At 36.6% G+C, this 17,500-nt stretch overlaps 1 protein-coding gene across 1 annotated transcript in view; it reads right to left on the reverse strand.

The window, feature by feature from the left end:
* The window catches only part of LOC138864860 (uncharacterized), an 89,710-nt gene that overhangs the window by 57,639 nt on the left and 14,571 nt on the right, over positions 1–17,500 (reverse strand). Inside the window, exons 2-3 of the mRNA XM_070133489.1 lie at positions 7,971–8,097; positions 1,419–1,561 (exon numbers count right to left, since the gene is read on the reverse strand). Of these exons, the coding sequence (XP_069989590.1) occupies positions 1,419–1,561; positions 7,971–8,097 (270 nt within the window). The remainder of the gene's footprint in view (positions 1–1,418; positions 1,562–7,970; positions 8,098–17,500) is intronic.

Below are 17,500 nucleotides of genomic sequence, written 5' to 3' on the forward strand. Positions count from 1 at the left end.
GAGAGAGAGAGAGAGAGAGAGAGAGAGAGAGAGAGAGAGAGAGAGAAAGAGAGAGAGAGAGAGAGAGTGGAGAGAGAGGGGAGAGGGGAGAGGGAGAGAGAGTGATTGAGGCAGAAAGAGACAGTGAAAGTGATATAAAGAGAACGTGCCATAGAGAAAGAGATGGACAGAGAGGCATTAAAGAGAGAGAGAGGGAGATAGCGATGACCATCGATCGTTGCATGAGTTGCATGGTAATGTAGAAATGATACAATAATTGCTTTGGGGGATTAATCTAGGGATTTGTCATAGGACTTGTTGCTGATATAGAGGTCTGATAAACACACAGACACTACAATGAACCTGAACAAAGACATAAACCATTAACCTAGATGGAGGCCCCCCTTTGGCTGGCACACGTGAGGCTAACTTACTTACAGTGACAGTTGCTATTGCAAACCCACGATCCTCTTCCACACATCACTGGATTCTCTAACATACCACTTGATGCTCTAAGCTTCCCCAATTCTACGTATCCATCCGCTGCTGAAATTGTTGTATTCTGCCCTGGTTATTACTTTGGTTCTGAGTCAAGTTACCTGCCCTTTTTAACAGTTCCCTTCATCGCTGGAACGTCACTCATTCCTTCCCTGAACAATGCTTTGTTGACAGAAAGGTCTCCTGTATCGAAATCGACATTGTTAGGGTTGATTGTCATTCCGACGAGGATTTTCCCTTGCCGCAGTATTGCAATGGCAAAAATCAACATCTCCATTGCTGATGACACAGGTCCGAGAGAGAGCAAAGCGCCACTCATCAACAAGGCGGGGAAGGACAACCATGCAGCCTCTCTTTTCACTCCGGGAGAATGGGACGTGAAGCGCCATTGTTCCAGAGCCAAAACGTGCCGGGGAGAAGCTTAGCGGGGTGAGGGGAGAAGGCAGACCCGAGGAAGAGGGAGAGACTAAGTCGGTCATGGAAACTCTAGGGAAAAATGAAAAGGGGAAGACGGAATTAAAATCTGATAAGTGCGTCAATTCTGGGATGATCTGAAAAGGAAAGGAAGAGAGAGAAGCTATCGGAGACACGGGAAATACGAGAGACTGATTGAATATCAACAAGGACAAAAGCGAAGCACCGCTAGAGACTTTAGAGGTGTGCCATAGCCAAAGAATAAGGATAATTAAAATGGTATATTGTTAAAGATGAATAGACGAGGGCGGGTTTGAGCAAATGATACTCCGTTGTTCATGTCACTGGTGATGAAGAGATTATAGCGATTAATAAAGAGGGAACGATGAAACCAGGATAACAAGACGATTGTGGATAACGCTGTCTTACCTCTATCAAGATTTATTCACTCATTCATATATTTATTAAGGCACCTTCCGAGAAATAAATAAGAGAAAGGATTGAACGAGAAAGGGATGCTGACAAACCTCTCTGGAACACGGGGTCGTCACAGAGGAAGGCGAGAGTCGAACGAGCGCCCTTCAGATGCTCCTCGAGGGCTTCACGCTGGAGAGCCGACATGCAGCGCTGGGTGTAGGCGTCCACGCACCGCATCCCGCCCTTGAACGCGCTGGATGGGCGGGGAGAGAAGGGAGCGCTGGGTCTTAGTCGTGAGAAGGGAAAGAAGGGCTCGGTGCTGATGTGAAATGCGTGTGTGTGAGTGAGTGGGTGAGTGTGCGTGTGTGTGTATTTGTCTGTCTGTCTGTGGAAAAATGAGGATAAACGAAAATCATATTTCTGTTGCATCAGTATTTGACAAAATTCCAATATGGCTAACGTTAACTTAGCGTTAACACGTCATTTGCTGCTTTAATAGGGGAATATTGCTGCTGTAGAGACTGTTTGCACACTAACAGCTTTCCAGTACAGTTTCCCAACATGCCATGCGTATGGTTCTAGTGGTCAGTTAACACTCATGTTCACACACACACACACACACACATACACACACACACACACACACACACACACACACACACACACACACACACACACACACACACAGACACACACGCATACTCATACTTACACATGATAACATACACATACACATATGCACTCATGCACACATATTTACTCTGATATCGGTTACGAGATATTACGACGCGAGACGAAATCGTAAACGAACAAAATGACAAATGTGATACAATAAACAAATAAACCTGACATGTTTGATATTGCACCTACATACGTGCACATCTGTGTATGTGTGTGTTGTTTTACTCAAGGATTTGCCTTTTCTCACCCTACCCAGTACGCGCAAGCCTCATTATCCTCAGAGGCTTTTTCAGCTGGGAATTCCTCGCCTTCCGTTCACTAGAAATGCGTAATTCATCTTCCTTTCCGTCTCATTAACGTGACAGCAGTGTTACTGTTAATAGGATTTGCATTTGCTCGAAGCGTTGCCTTCTTAGAAAATCTTTTAATTAATTTCGTTTACTGATATCCGTGGTTTTCAACAACAGGGATATGAAGCTCATTTTGCCATCATTATTTCGAATATCTGCATCCTTACTGTATTGATTATTATACTGTTATTCCTTTAAATATTATCTTAATGACAAAATTATCAATATGACAATTTTTTTAGAATCATTATCATTCTTGTTTTCATTGCTATTATTATTGTTGTTATTACTGCTTTTGCTCTCGTTATTGCTACTATAATATTATCATCATAATTCTCGTTATCATTATTACTATAATTTGTGCACTCATAGGTACAGTTTAGTTTAGTCCTTTATTTACCACCCTGATTAACTGCGCAAGCGAGGGCAAGCTGTGGTACATCTGATGCGTGGTCATAGCATTACATGGTACTATTTCACTGGAAATTTAGGTATTAACATTCTTACTATCTGTACTATATCATTTAAAAAGGAACAATCACATATGTGGTCATGTGATACTACATTCCAAATTTAGGATACAAGATAATTATATCTTCCAAGATATCAGATGATATGAAATAGTTGCAAAGTTCGCAATACCTCATGCTAGGTGGTCTGAAAGGCTGTATTACATGAGATATAATGTACAAGTGTTCGCTTATATTCTTCATTGCATAATTTACAATTAGTTTCTTCAACATTACGAACTGTATTGACCTGCCAATACAATCTATATCCCAGCCTAATTCTTGCAGTCATAATATCACACTGCATTATTCCTGTTTTACCTAAACCACATTTAAATACATCTTGCATAAACCGGCCATAGTCCTGAATGCTACAGCTTTCAGGCCGTTGAGAATTAGTCAACTCAGTCAAGCACTCTTTGAAGGAAGTTTTAATGATGTGTGATATCCTAGCGAGAGGTATTCCAAGATCTATATCCACACTTTGCTTGTGACATGCTGCTTTTGCTAGGCGGTCAGCATGATTATGCCTGGGAATTCTAAGGTGCGATGGTGTCCACACAACACGTATGTCATGGCCTCGTTCTTTTGCACGATACACGTGTACTCTGATGTTACTTGCAATATTTCCTGCACCTTAGTCTAGTGAGTTTAAAGCCCGGAGAGCATTCTGTGAATCACAGAAAATTATCGAACCTTGATTTAATTCGGTGGCTATGAGCATTCCTACCAACTCAGATTACGTAGAGCTAGCCCTGTCATGAATCCTCCTACAATCCTGTTGCTGCAAACTATTGTTTATATACGACAATAACGCATCCTGCTCTATTCCCATATTACAAGGATACATGTTACTTGTAAATTGGAATTGAGTTTGAGTCTGTGTTGCCATACAAAGTTAGCTCCACTATTCTGTTTTAGTTGTCTTTGGAACTCTTACATGGCGGTGGGTTCAGTGGGGCTTTCTGCTGAATTACAGACTGAAGCGCGCTCGTCAGCCGTGAAACAGTGACCCACCGCGACCTCCCCCTCCATGTTTGTAGGGACAGCACAATGAAAAGTGGCGTCGGTATTCCGTAGACTTGTCACCAGACTCCTCCGAGAGAGTTGTATATGTTGCTAATACATTAGGCATTGCTTTTATGATTCTTATTATTAACATTGGTAGTGTCGTTCTCATGGCTAGTTTCATTATCTTATTATTGTTCTTGATATTATTGTCATTATTACTGTTGTTATTATTATTATATAGTACCTTTGTCATTAATGTTATCATTATCATCATCATCATCGTTATTATCATTATTATAAGTTTTATTGTTATCATTATGATCAATATTAAAAATATTATCGTTATTATGATCATGATATTAGGAGTCATGATTAAAACACTGACATCACCATTATATCAATACCATTATGATGTTATCTGTCATTATATCATTGCTGCTGATATTACTGTTATAATTTTTATTGTTGTATGACTCTTGGTGTATCATTATCACTAATTATGAATTTATGTTGATTATTCATAACTGAGAGGGTGCTGTTAATATATAAATAAATAAATAAATAAATAAATAAATAAATAAATAAATAAATAAATAAATATATATATATATATATATATATATATATATATATATATATATATATATACCCTCATTACTTCTACCACTGTTTTATAACCATTACCAACATCATCATTCATGTTGTAATGGCCATTATGACTATTACCATCGTAAGAATTTTCACGCTCTCATTTATACACCCCCCCCCCTCCTCCTGCCACCATCCCTACTCTTACCCTCCCTCCATTAAGTATCTATCATACTTTCATATCCTTGTTGTTGTTCTTTTATTGGCGAAGAAAAAAAAACGGTTTTGGTAATAAACTTCTGCTCTTTATGGTGTCAAATCTCCCAAGCTTTCAAAAGTTGGGAACAGACAGACAGACGCGATAAATTTTGGGATGTTAAAAAATACGTTGTCTGGAAAGCTAACAAAATGTTGGATGGTAATGTAATTTGTCTAATTAAAGCGTTAGTGAAAAAGTAGTAGCAATGATGACAGTTGTGGTAGTAGTAGTCGTAACAGCAGTAGTAGTAGTAAAAGTAGTTTCTGTATTCGCAGTAGCTGCAGTAGTAGTAGTAGTAGTACTGTTATCAAGGTTGTAATTCTTACCGGTATTTTTTTTTTCTTCTTTTTTTTTAGCCATTATCATTATTTTCGTTTCCTATAATGGTTTGTGATATACTATGATATGATGATATATATAATCAACCCTTGCTTATAATCCTTTGGTATTCCTCTATTATCAACGGGTATTTATTATCTTCTTATCAGTGCCTTAATAACCTCTAACCCTAACAGTGCCGTGTCAGCCATGTATTTGTATTCATGGCAAGGCTAATAGCATCATACGCCTTCATTTAATATTTGGAGGAAACCGGGGAATAAAACACATTTTTTCCCATAAACAACATAAGGGTAGGGAGGGATCAGTTATTTGATAAAAGTTGTGTGAATTTATTTCGATATGATACTGACGAGCAGCATTGTTTAACCTTCACTATATTTTTACGAGGATGATGAAGGTATTGACATGACTGTTTTTTTTCTTTTTTCTTTTTTTTTGCTGCAGAGGTCATGGATTTAGGATAAACATGGAGTTTTGTCTGTTTACCCAATGATTTATTTTCATGGCTATACCTAATACCCTGTGTGTATCTATATTTATGAGGAAATTAGCATTTAAATTATGTTATTTTTGTCGTCCACACAATAAAATATTATTATGAATGTAGATACATACACACAGCCATTATAAATGTGTGTGTGTTTGTGTGTATGTGGGGGGGGGGATGCGTGTGTGTTATTAGAGAAATGTATTTGAAACAACATGTACAAATGGATCCAAAGGTGTTCACAGACCTATTGCCCGAAAATGCGTTCATTACATGTACCATTACGTTAAATGTTCATCCATGACATAAGCGCCTATATGTCTATTGATGCATCCCATGACTAGTGCATTAAGAGTGAACATATATATGCTGAAGTACAGACGAAAGGCTAAATAATCGGATTTTCTGGCAGTTCTGAGAATTATTATTATTTTTTTTTTTCACGCAATTCGATCTTCGATGAAGGAACGGGGAAGCATGAAGCGGATCTCTTGCTTCGCTGTTATTCATTCTAATTCATACTTTTTTACATGCTTGGAAAATGCAGTTGTCACTTTACGAGAAATTCCTTCTCCCCTTGGCGATAGATACGTAAAGAAGAGATATATGAATCTGGAAAAGGAATAAAATGGAAATGATAAAAAGTGAATTCAAAAATCATAGAGTGTGAAAATTCATTTAGAATTATAGATACTTTTGTCCTTGCACACTATGCAAATCACATATACTAGTAGAGACGTTTGTGCTTTTAGACATTTTTGGGACTTTCATATACTAACACGCAAACAATTTCACCATTTTTTTTATACAATTACATTCATGTAAATGTATACTTTTAGACACCTTTATATATATACATATAATATCATGGAACCATTAAGACACTTTTCGACAAAAGCACACGCCTAAGCACATTTAGATACACTTTTAAACGTTTTTGACAAACATTTCTGGAACTTTTAATACGCCTTTGGAAACATGGACACTTTCAGACTTATAAACACTTTCAGACGCAGATGATTTTAGACATACACCCTTTAGACACGAAAGAAATATGGCATGATAGATATCCTCTTTTACATATCTTTACATCTTTATATACAATGATGGATTTCAAACATAAACGCTAAAAAATAAATAAATAAATATAACAAAAATAAACATATGCTATCATTGATAGGGAATACGAGCTCACAGCACCGTGCTTTTATACTAGGAGATTATATCAATATGCATTCACGCTTTTACTCGTGCTATTTTGAAATTACACATTTCATTTACTTCTAGTTCTTTCATGATGACACAATTCTAGGATTGATATACATGTAACTTCCATGGGAAAGTATATAAAATATTTTCAAAGCGAGTTTTAAGCTAACTGGGTGAAGTAAAGTTCATACATGTTTGCGATTAGATTTGGTTGTGATTATGTAGTTTCATATGAAAACGTTCCTATGTGGAAAGATGGAGCAGCAGATATTAGATGTTAATCAGATGTATAAAGAAAATCAGATATACGAATGATTAAATGGAAAGTTAAGAATACAAACAGATATATAGACAGAGCATTGATTATACTCTACATGCGCACTCACACACATGCACGCGCGTTGCCCCAGACATAAATATCGCACACACTTGGGATATACTCTCTCTCTCTCTCTTTCTCTCTCTCTTCTCTCTCCTCTGTCTCTCTTCTCCCCCCCCCCTCTCTCTCTCTCTCTCTCTCTCTCTCTCTCTCTCTCTCTCTCTCTCTCTCTCTCTCTCTCTCTCTCTCTCTCTCTCTCTCTCTCTCTCTCGCTCCTCCCTCCCTCCCTCCCTCCCTCTCTCTCTCTCTCTCTCTCTCTCTCTCTCTCTCTCTCTCTCTCTCTCTCTCTCTCTTCTCCCCCCCCTCTCTCTCTCTTCTCTCTCTCTCTCTCCCCCCACCTCTCTCTCTCTCTCTCTCTCTCTCTCTCTCTCTCTCTCTCTCTCTCTCTCTCTCTCTCTCTCTCTCTCTCTCTCTCTCTCTCTCTCTCTCTCTCTCTCATCCTTTTTTTCTTTCTGTCTCTCTCTCTCCTCTCGCCCCCTCTTCTCTCCTCTGTATATATGTATATGTATATATATATATATATATATATATATATATATATATATATATATATATATATATATATATATATATATATATACAGATATTTACATATATGTATATGCATTTCAAAAACATATATTCGTGCTGCCCCTTACATACATAACACAAACGCCCTCTTTCCCACTTCTTTCCACCTCCTTTCCCTCTCTCATCCTCTCTCTCTCTCTCTATCTATCGATCTGTCTATTTATCTGTCTCTATCACCCCTTTCCCTCTATTTTACTCACACGCACGATTGCAAAATATCAAAAACATATATCAAATTCCCGTCCTTATCAAGCGAACAATTCCTGCAAACACTCACATGCACATGTTGGAGAGCTGTTCCTTGTTCACAGGAAGCCCCGTCTTGGGCATGCGCGGCGCCATTTTCCCTAAACAGTGATCCAGCTCCGTCTTGTTGGGGCATTGCGAGACGGCCCGAGCTGCCCCTGAGGAAAGAGAAAGGGTGGCGTGTTGCCAGATGTTATATTATGGTTGTTATATGGTTGTATACGGGTTGTTATATTCATATCAGTTGGGGTTATATGAGAGATCTGGGTCGTTAGATATATATTAGTTAGGGTTATGTAAAATATTTAGGTTGTCGTATTCATATTATCCATGGTTATATAAAAGATTTTGGTTGCTAGATTTATATAAGTTAAGGTTATTTGAAAGATTTGGGTCGATTATTATTTTATATTAGTTATGGCTATATAAAAGATTTGGGTCATTTGATTTATATCATTATGGTTATAATGATCATAATAAATAAATAAACAAGTACCATGTGTTGGGTTGTTAATGGTTACAAAGATTTGAAGAAATACTGGGTATTGTGTTAAAATTAAATTGTTTATGGTTATAAGGGAGATTTATGATAATGAAAGAGAAGGAACTTCTCAATTATTTTTCCACACTTAATTAGAAGTTAGATATAGCCATAGACAAGATAATTAAAAAGTTTTATTATTATTATCATTAATATTATTATTATAATTATTATCATTATTACTATTACTATTACTATTATTATTATTATTATTATTGTTATTATTATTATTATTATTATTATTATTATTACTATTATTATTATTATTATTATTATTATTATTATTATCATCATCATCATCATCATTACTGCTATTATTTCTAATTATGAGTATTATCATTATTATTATTATTATTATCATAATGAGGGTGATAATGCTAATGATAATAGTGATGATAATGCTAATATTCATAATGACGATAATAATGAAACTAATAATGATAATACTAACTGATAGTAAATAAGAAATTAATTAATTAATTATTTTATAGAATAGTTACGGCTATGAAGGAAATTTACGAAATCTGTGAATAAAGACGAGATTATATTCGCAATGCAACACCTGTAATTGACATTTCGATATTAATGTTTCGTGAAATTTTCTTGATTCTCGTGAATTCTGATGAAGACGTGATATTGAAGAAAAAAAATCAACACAACTTTTAATATTGAATTATTCCCATACCTCGTATTTAGAGATAGCGGAAATATCGTTATAACGAAGCTGCAGTGCAAAGAGAGCAAATCGTTTTCTCGTATTAAAAGTCCTTAAACGATAAAACTATCCACGTGCACTTTTGCGATTCCAAAGTTATGCTTGTTCTTGAGGATTGCACAGGGTAGTCACAGTTTTAAGTCCAAATATTGATTCAACTTTGCAATTTTAGATTCGCGAGAGACATCTAAAACGCACGATGGTTTGATCCAGCTGCAGAGTCTACAATATGAATGATTCGAAGAGTTCATTTGCAAGTTACTTTATTGACACAGCGCTCTGGTCTAGTTACATTCCTGTTGGGTAAAGCAGCTTTATAGAGAAACCATTTTCTTTTAAATTAGATTGGAGGCAGGTGTGAATTACGAACATAAATTGCAATATCATTAGGATTGCCCTGCTCGATTATGTAATATGGAATTTATTGGCTGCGTTCGTATGCCTTGAGAGCGGCTTCAGCGAGACTCGTTTTCCAGATGACTAGTGGTCAGCTCGTGCCCTGAGTGTGAGGCCTTGACCGCTGGTTCCAGAATCAGGTGTGCACGTAAATGAAAGGTCGCCTGTTTAGTAGTGTCGTTAATTGTACAGACTTCGTTGAAATTATGATTTGTCCCATTATTTTCATCTAACGTATTTTTGCCTTATTCTCTTTATTTTACTGAATTCCTCCCACTCTCTCTAAATATATATATCTGTGTGTCTTTCTGTTCTGCCTGTGTGTCTGTCTGTTTATCTATCTGCCTACTTGTCCGTGTCTTTTTTTTATATATGTTTACCTTGTTATCTTTTTATCTATCTTTCTCTCTATCGCCTTATTTATCTCTGCAAATATCTCTATCATCCCTAACCCTTTTTTTTCTCCGAGTGAAAAATGAAAATCACGACGACAAAAGTTTTGAATCTAAAATCTAAACTTTGTGAACTTGGCGGAGCTTCATAAGGTAACTTTGTTATGAAACCAGTACTGGGAATTCTTAAAGTTAACCCTGAGAAGCGCTGTACGCCGTGAGGTCGTGTGGGCGTGTGTGCGAGTATCGATGTGTAAACCCGCGTCGACAAGAATTTGGAGAATGGAAAGATTTTTTAACAAGCCAAATTCTGCGACGTAGCAATATCTACACATCCCTTCTACTTCTCCCGAATAAACTTTTGACCGATCTTTCTGCCACAAAGAATTGCCAACAGAACGCATGCGATATAAACTGAGGCAGCCTAATCAGCTTCTAAGAGCAGGGGAGCTGCCATAGCAACGCCAAGGAGTGCTCTTTGAGAACTGCTTGCGGAAAGCTGAAGGTTAAAATCTACGTCAATCGTAAGGAAGCGGCAGGAATCTCTAACACAAGCAACGGCTCTCCCCGCCCCGAGTGATCTGAGTCCGAACCTACGAAGCGTGTCGGTGAGGAAATCTGGATGAAATGCTCTGACAAAACGCTTCTTAAGGGTTAGAGAAAACAGCCGCGTCTTCTGCACCTTTAGGCGGTTGTGCGAATTAGCTTCCTGTGGCGTATCCGGAAAAGCGTCCATCCGTTTCTTTCGTTGGTGACAGCGCAATCGTTATACCAAATGGAATTCCCTCAATATTTTCAGATTTTTGGGGCGCTCAGGTTGGCAGTATCTTTCTATCGGCACGCTTCCCTGGTTAGTCTCATTTATGTCAGCAAACGAAGTTCTGCAAGATAAGAATTACGACCGGCTAAAATGACCTGCAAACCATGGCCTTTGCTGACCTCCACCAGCAAGCACTTAAATCAGATCAGAAGTCGCTTCCCGAGGGTGCGACCCCATCGAATCCGACATATGCGTCTTGATCTGTCTCCACGTGTGAAGTCGCGTAGATGGACTGTCCAATTGAATTTCAAATGGCCCCGCCATGACTGCACCTTCAAGAAACAAGATTTTGATTTTTGACGAGAGAACGCAAACTTCTTCGCACAGAGAGAGAATTAATTATTGTTGTATACCGACAGCCGATTGCTGTGTACCAACGAAACCTAGGACTATGTACTGTTAAATTTTACCTGCTGCATTATTCAAACAAAAATGGTTTGTAATATCATAATTTGTGAAAAAAAAATAAATGTATGACATTCTCAGGCGCTTCTAGTTCGTTAAATAGTGAATCATGGAACAAAAACCTCATTCACTCCCTGACGGAAAGTGTTGCTGACCTGTGCGCTTTCAAAGTGTTCGTTGGGGTCACATCGTTAAGAGACGGTGGAGAGAAAGAGAGAGGAAACACTCACAAAACAGAGAGGGCGCGAGAGAGAGGACACACACACACACACACACACACACACACACACACACACACACACACACACACACACACACACACACACACACACACACACACTCCGTTACAAATAAACAACTGAACCTACTAATCACTTCTCCCAAAACAAGCCTAACGACACAGCTGGATAGTTTTGCCTAAAAGTGTGTGTGGATATCGGAAAGCAATTCAGGACAATCTGCAGCTTTCAGTCGAACATAGTTTCAGTTCATGAAAGTGACAAAATGCAATTACTGCAGCGGCTTCATCCGTGATGGTTCTAACGTTTACAATCATTTGGTTTTGAATGTCTGTCATAAACATCTACAACAGGATAAAGGGAATTAAATGAAAAGGGGAGAGAAAGAGAGTAAAAGAAAGGGGTAAAAGAAAGAAAGAAAAGAAAAGAAAAGAAAGGGGTAAAAGAAATAAATAAAGAAAAAAAAAACAGAGAGGAGGCGGGGAATAAAGAATATCCGAGAAAAAAATGAGAGTGAGAGAGCGAGAGAGAGGGTGAGATTAAAGAATATCTGAGGAAAAAAATCGAGAGTTAGAAAGCGAGCGAGAGAGGGAGAGAGAGAGAGAGAGAGCGAGAGAGAGAGAGAGAGAGAGAGAGAGAGAGAGAGAGAGAGAGAGAGAGAGAGAGAGAGAGAGAGAGAGAGAGAGGGGGGGGGGGGATTAAAGAATATCTGAGAAAAAAAAACATCGTGAGTGCGAAAGCGAGAGAGAGAGAGAGAGAGAGAGAGAGAGAGAGAGAGAGAGAGAGAGAGAGAGAGAGAGAGAGAGAGAGAGAGAGAGAGAGAGAGACAGACAGACAGACAGAGAAAGGGATGAAAATAAAGAAAAAAGCATCAGAAGAAATAAAATAAAGCAGTGAAGGAGAGCCATGTCGTCGCGCCGCGCCCTAAGGAGGTCACGCGCCCCAAGTGCCGCTCCACGACCTGGCCTCCACCCGAGCCTGTGGTATTTATCCAACTGTTTCGAAGAGTGATACCATTCCTTTTTATTTATATTTGATTTCGGTATAATAACTGTAATGATTTTTCCTGATTTTGTTCTTTATTGCTATCATTGTTGATGATGATATATTACCATTATCATTATCATCAACAGATCATTACCATCATCATATCCATCAACATTTTCATTATTATAACTTCTACAAATACAACTATCTTGCTCACCTATCACGCGTAACCGATGCCTTATTTTCATATTAGAATCTTATATTCCCATGAAAGAATTCTATTCTCCATGGCTGTATGTTTACGATTCATTGAAGGATTTTCCCTTTATGATAAACAATAAAGTCGATAATAACAAGAAAACAAGAAAACAATGTTAGGCTTCCATGAATGAGATTATCGTTTTCACTTTTAAAAAGACCATACAGTTACAAGTAATATTTACGAACAAATTCTTTCGGAGAAAACAAACAGACTTTGGCATGTTATTCAGGGTTCGACGCAAATACCTTTGTAAGCTAATTCTTTTGATTTAATCAGAGTTTCACAGTCGGTGTCTCTTTTATCGAAGGCATCACTAGTTTTTGATCGTTGATTAATCACTTTTCCCCGGTAATAAAATCAGTGCCGACGAGACCAGGTTAAACTGTGTGGTTTGTGAAAATGTTTTAACCGAAACACACACACACACACACACACACACACACACACACACTATGGAACATATATAGAGAGATAAACTATTTTGTAAACATTGTTAGCGATTTTATGCTAACAAAAGACATGTCTCTAGCACAGTATAGTTTTGTGGACACATCATTGACGAGAAACGTTTACAATGATGATGCTGAATATGATGGTGATAATGATGAGGAAATGATGATAATAATGATATGATAATAACGATGATTATGATGATAATAATGATATGATAATAACGATGATTATGATGATAATGAAGGTGATGGTGTTTTATTTACAGGAAAGTAAATATAATAACGATAGTAGCAGAAAGCTCCTAGGCCTATATCAGAGGGATAATAATAATGACCACATCCAATGTAATAGCGGACTCGGAGGCACATATACAGAGAAAATTTCTTAACTAATACGGATGATATTAATGACGATAAGCTCTTAGGCCTATATCAAAAGAAAAGTTCTTATTCATTAATTTGGGAAATATATATATACATATATGTGTGTATGTATGTATGTATATGTATATGCTTATATATGTATATATCATATATATATATATATATATATATATATATATATATATATATATATATATGTATATAAATATATCAATTATGTTTATATATACATATTTATTCATATATGTATATATATATATATATATATATATATATATATATATAAATATATATATATACATAAATATACACACACACACACACACACACACACACACACACACACACACACACACACATATATATATATATATATATATATATATATATATATATATATATATATATATATACATACATATATATATATATATATATATATATATATATATATATTAATACATATATATATCCTGTTTATGAAATATGCACACACACACATATAGATAGATAAATAGATAGACAGAAGTAGATATAAATAGGAGCATCTGTATCTATCGTTGATAAGTTTAGTCGTGGAAAAAGAGGAACTGTGAATTCGCGACTTAAAGTTGGTCATTTAAGTCTGCTGGATGTGGGTAATGGACAGTAAATTCCTCATTACCTGAGGGCGAACGCGGTAAAGTCATTGGCCGAAAACGTGTGATTAGTTGAATAACAAGTCTCATTTTCCCCTTTTTTCTCTTCTTTTTCTTCTCTGTCTTTTCATCCTTCCTTCATTATTTTCCCTCTTTTTTCTTTTTTTTCTCTCTCTCTTTTCGTCCTTCCTTCGTTATTTTCCTTATTTTCTCCTTTTTTCTATCTCTCTTTTCATCCTTCCTTCGTTATTTTCCCTCTTTTCTCTTTTTTCTCTCTCTCTCTTTCCATCTTTCCTTCGTCGATTCCCATGCTCTTGTTGAGAGATCGAGGCGGAAAGTTTAATAACAAGAAACTCTGATAAGGGAAATTTTACGATCTATAACAAGCAAAGTCTTAATAGTTCGACCCCGTTATCAGGCTTGAATAAAGACTAACGACTGCGACTAACGAGGTGGCTTGGAAACTAACTACAGGAAAAAAGAGAGGAATTGCGAATAGAAAACTGAAACGTAAAGGGGAGAGAGAGTGAGTGAGTGAGTGAGTGAATGAGTGCGTGAGAGAGAGAGAGAGAGAGAGAGAGAGAGAGAGAGAGAGAGAGAGAGAGAGAGAGAGAGAGAGAGAGAGAGAGAGAGAGACTTGTCTCACTGAAAGAGAAATATAAATGTCATGGGAGAGAAGTAGGAAGGCGATGGAGAGGAAATTATGTTATGTTAGGCGTTCGGGGAAAAATACCATCGAATGTTTAATCATATATAACCTGACATTCGTAACTGATTGCCGAGAATCAGTGAAACGTTGATAGGTGTGTAAATCTTTGTGAGAGGAATATAATTTTTATATAAAAAGGTGGTGACGTACTGAATATACTTTATGAACTACAGGTAATGTGTTGTCAGCTGCTTTAAAAAATAAATAAATAAATAAAAGTTTAGAAATAAGGGTCAAGGAAATACTAGCTAATGAAGTACGCATTGTCGATAGAAGAATATCGCAGGTATGGGGAAATTAGGCAAAAAACGAAGGTGAAATTCAATACAGAAGGATGGGGAGTTTGTGAAAGGAAAGAAAAATACCTAAGAGAGAAAAGGAATAAAAGCATTTTAAATAATGAGGAAGTCATACCAAGGAAACACAACCTGTGCATAAAAGGACGAAAAATGAAAATAGAAATCGAATAACAGTAATAATAACGAAACGCAAAGGCATGAAAAGACAGCAGAATGGAAGAAGCATATTACAAAAAGATAAAACCAAGGAAGAGAAAAAAATGCCGTGAAAGACCTCAGGAGAAATACATTCATAAAAATGTAAGAGAAGATAAAACATTATTATATTATTTTATTTATTTATTATTATTTTTTATTTTTTTATTATTATTTTTTTTTACATTTTCCATGAAAACGAAAGAATAGACAGGGAAGACTGTACAAGGGTCTGTTGAGAACCTAACTGAATCAGATGTGGAAAAAGGCAATACAGAAATAGTTAAAACATTATATGATGTTTAGGCCAACTAGAGCAGATTCAGAATACAAATGAAATGCCCTCGGGCTTTGAAACCTTAAGGACATGAAATACAGATACGAGAAGAATGCTATAGACTGCAGGTATAAGGAAGAAGGCAAGAGACACTTGACTTCTTTGTTTTGGACACGTGATGAGATGGACGGATGGTTTGATAATGAACATCGTAGTGAACATCATGTAAAGAGGAATATCAAAAGCAGATAATGAGGATAAATTAGGGAAGCTGAGTGTTGTTCTGAAGGCGCTAATTATGCTCTGAAAATGGAAGAGGGAAGGAGGGATCGAGGTCATAAGCTTATAAGCAACAGGAACAGGAAGACCATTATTTTGTGTGTGTGACTGCTGTTGAAGACTGTCGTTCGTCCTCAGGATAACTTCTCATTTGCACAATATTGCATGAAACACGATCATCAGGCATGGTTGATAACGTGTCTGGAGAGGTCCCAGACCCTTATTGCAGATTCCCAACCCACCTCTTTCTGGGCTGTGCAGGCAATTGTCGGTTTCTCAACAACAGGCGATTGTAACATATGCACTACTAATGAATACTTGAGAATACACAAGTTGTACAAGTATTACACATTGTAGGATACAGTAAGGCGTTTTCGCAGTAAATTAATAATTCTAATCAAATGAATAATTATGATTGGCAGTTTAGTGAAAATTACCAATTATGAATGATAATTTTAATTAAAAACGAAAAAAGGTAATCAATATCAGACAAATCAGTAGATAATGAAATATAGATAATTAGAGGAATTTTAATCAATTAGTACACATTTATGCAGTATATGAATGCAAATATCACTCTTAGTGAAAATCCATCTGTAATTTTCTTTACTCTTTGTACTATTGATCATAATAAGTAATGAGGATGGTGATGATGTTTTTTCTTTCTTTCTTTTCTTTTTTTTTTTATCAGGGTATGAATGCTTTCTGTCTGCATCCGTTCTCTGGCTCATATACATATAAAGATACATTCTTGAGAAATTAGTCTCATTGCCAGGTTCGTTCAAACTCCATTGTCGTTTATTAACTATTTTAAATAATATCGTTAACTATTTTAAACAATAATAATGTCTGCAGGGCTCTATATATGTTTCAATTTTCTGCATTTCCAAGAAAGTATTCTAGATACTGATTTTTAAAATGTTTTCAAATTGTTCGGTCATCAGAAAATCCATGAAAGCTGAATTACTCTATAGGCCTATATGCTACGCTTAGGTCTAGCGTCGACTGAGAAATATAGAGCGCTCTCTATTTTTCTACCAACATACCTTATCCATTTCGCGCACGATAAAATGCTTTCAACATATTTTCAACTGTAACAGAATATAACTTCAAAGACAAAAAATCATTTCCAGCCCAGAACGTGGCTTTGTCAGCTAACCTTTTACTAAAAGAATTCACTTCAGGGTATTGGTGTCAACTGAACCATGTATGTCATCGACGTGGAAAAAGGAGAATGAAATACTTCTGGAATGCTAGAGCCAGTGTCCAACATGGCGTATTAGGAGTGAAATAAAAAGAAATAAAAGGAAGTGACCTATCCTAACCTCACATAGCTTAACCTAAAAAAGCTAAACCACACTACCTACCCTAACCTAACTGCCTATCTTAACCTAACCTAACTTTTTCAGTAGTGATGTTTGTGTTAATTATTCTGTCTGAATGTGTACTAAATCACATACGTACAACTGCTATGTTTCTCCAAAGAAAAATTAATGTGTGTCTATTGTAGAATATATATTCACTTGTAATGATAAATTCAGTGACTAAGAAAAAAAGGGAGAGGGAGAGAG

Source organism: Penaeus vannamei, chromosome 18 (assembly GCF_042767895.1).
Source record: "Penaeus vannamei isolate JL-2024 chromosome 18, ASM4276789v1, whole genome shotgun sequence".
NCBI lineage: Eukaryota > Metazoa > Arthropoda > Malacostraca > Decapoda > Penaeidae > Penaeus > Penaeus vannamei.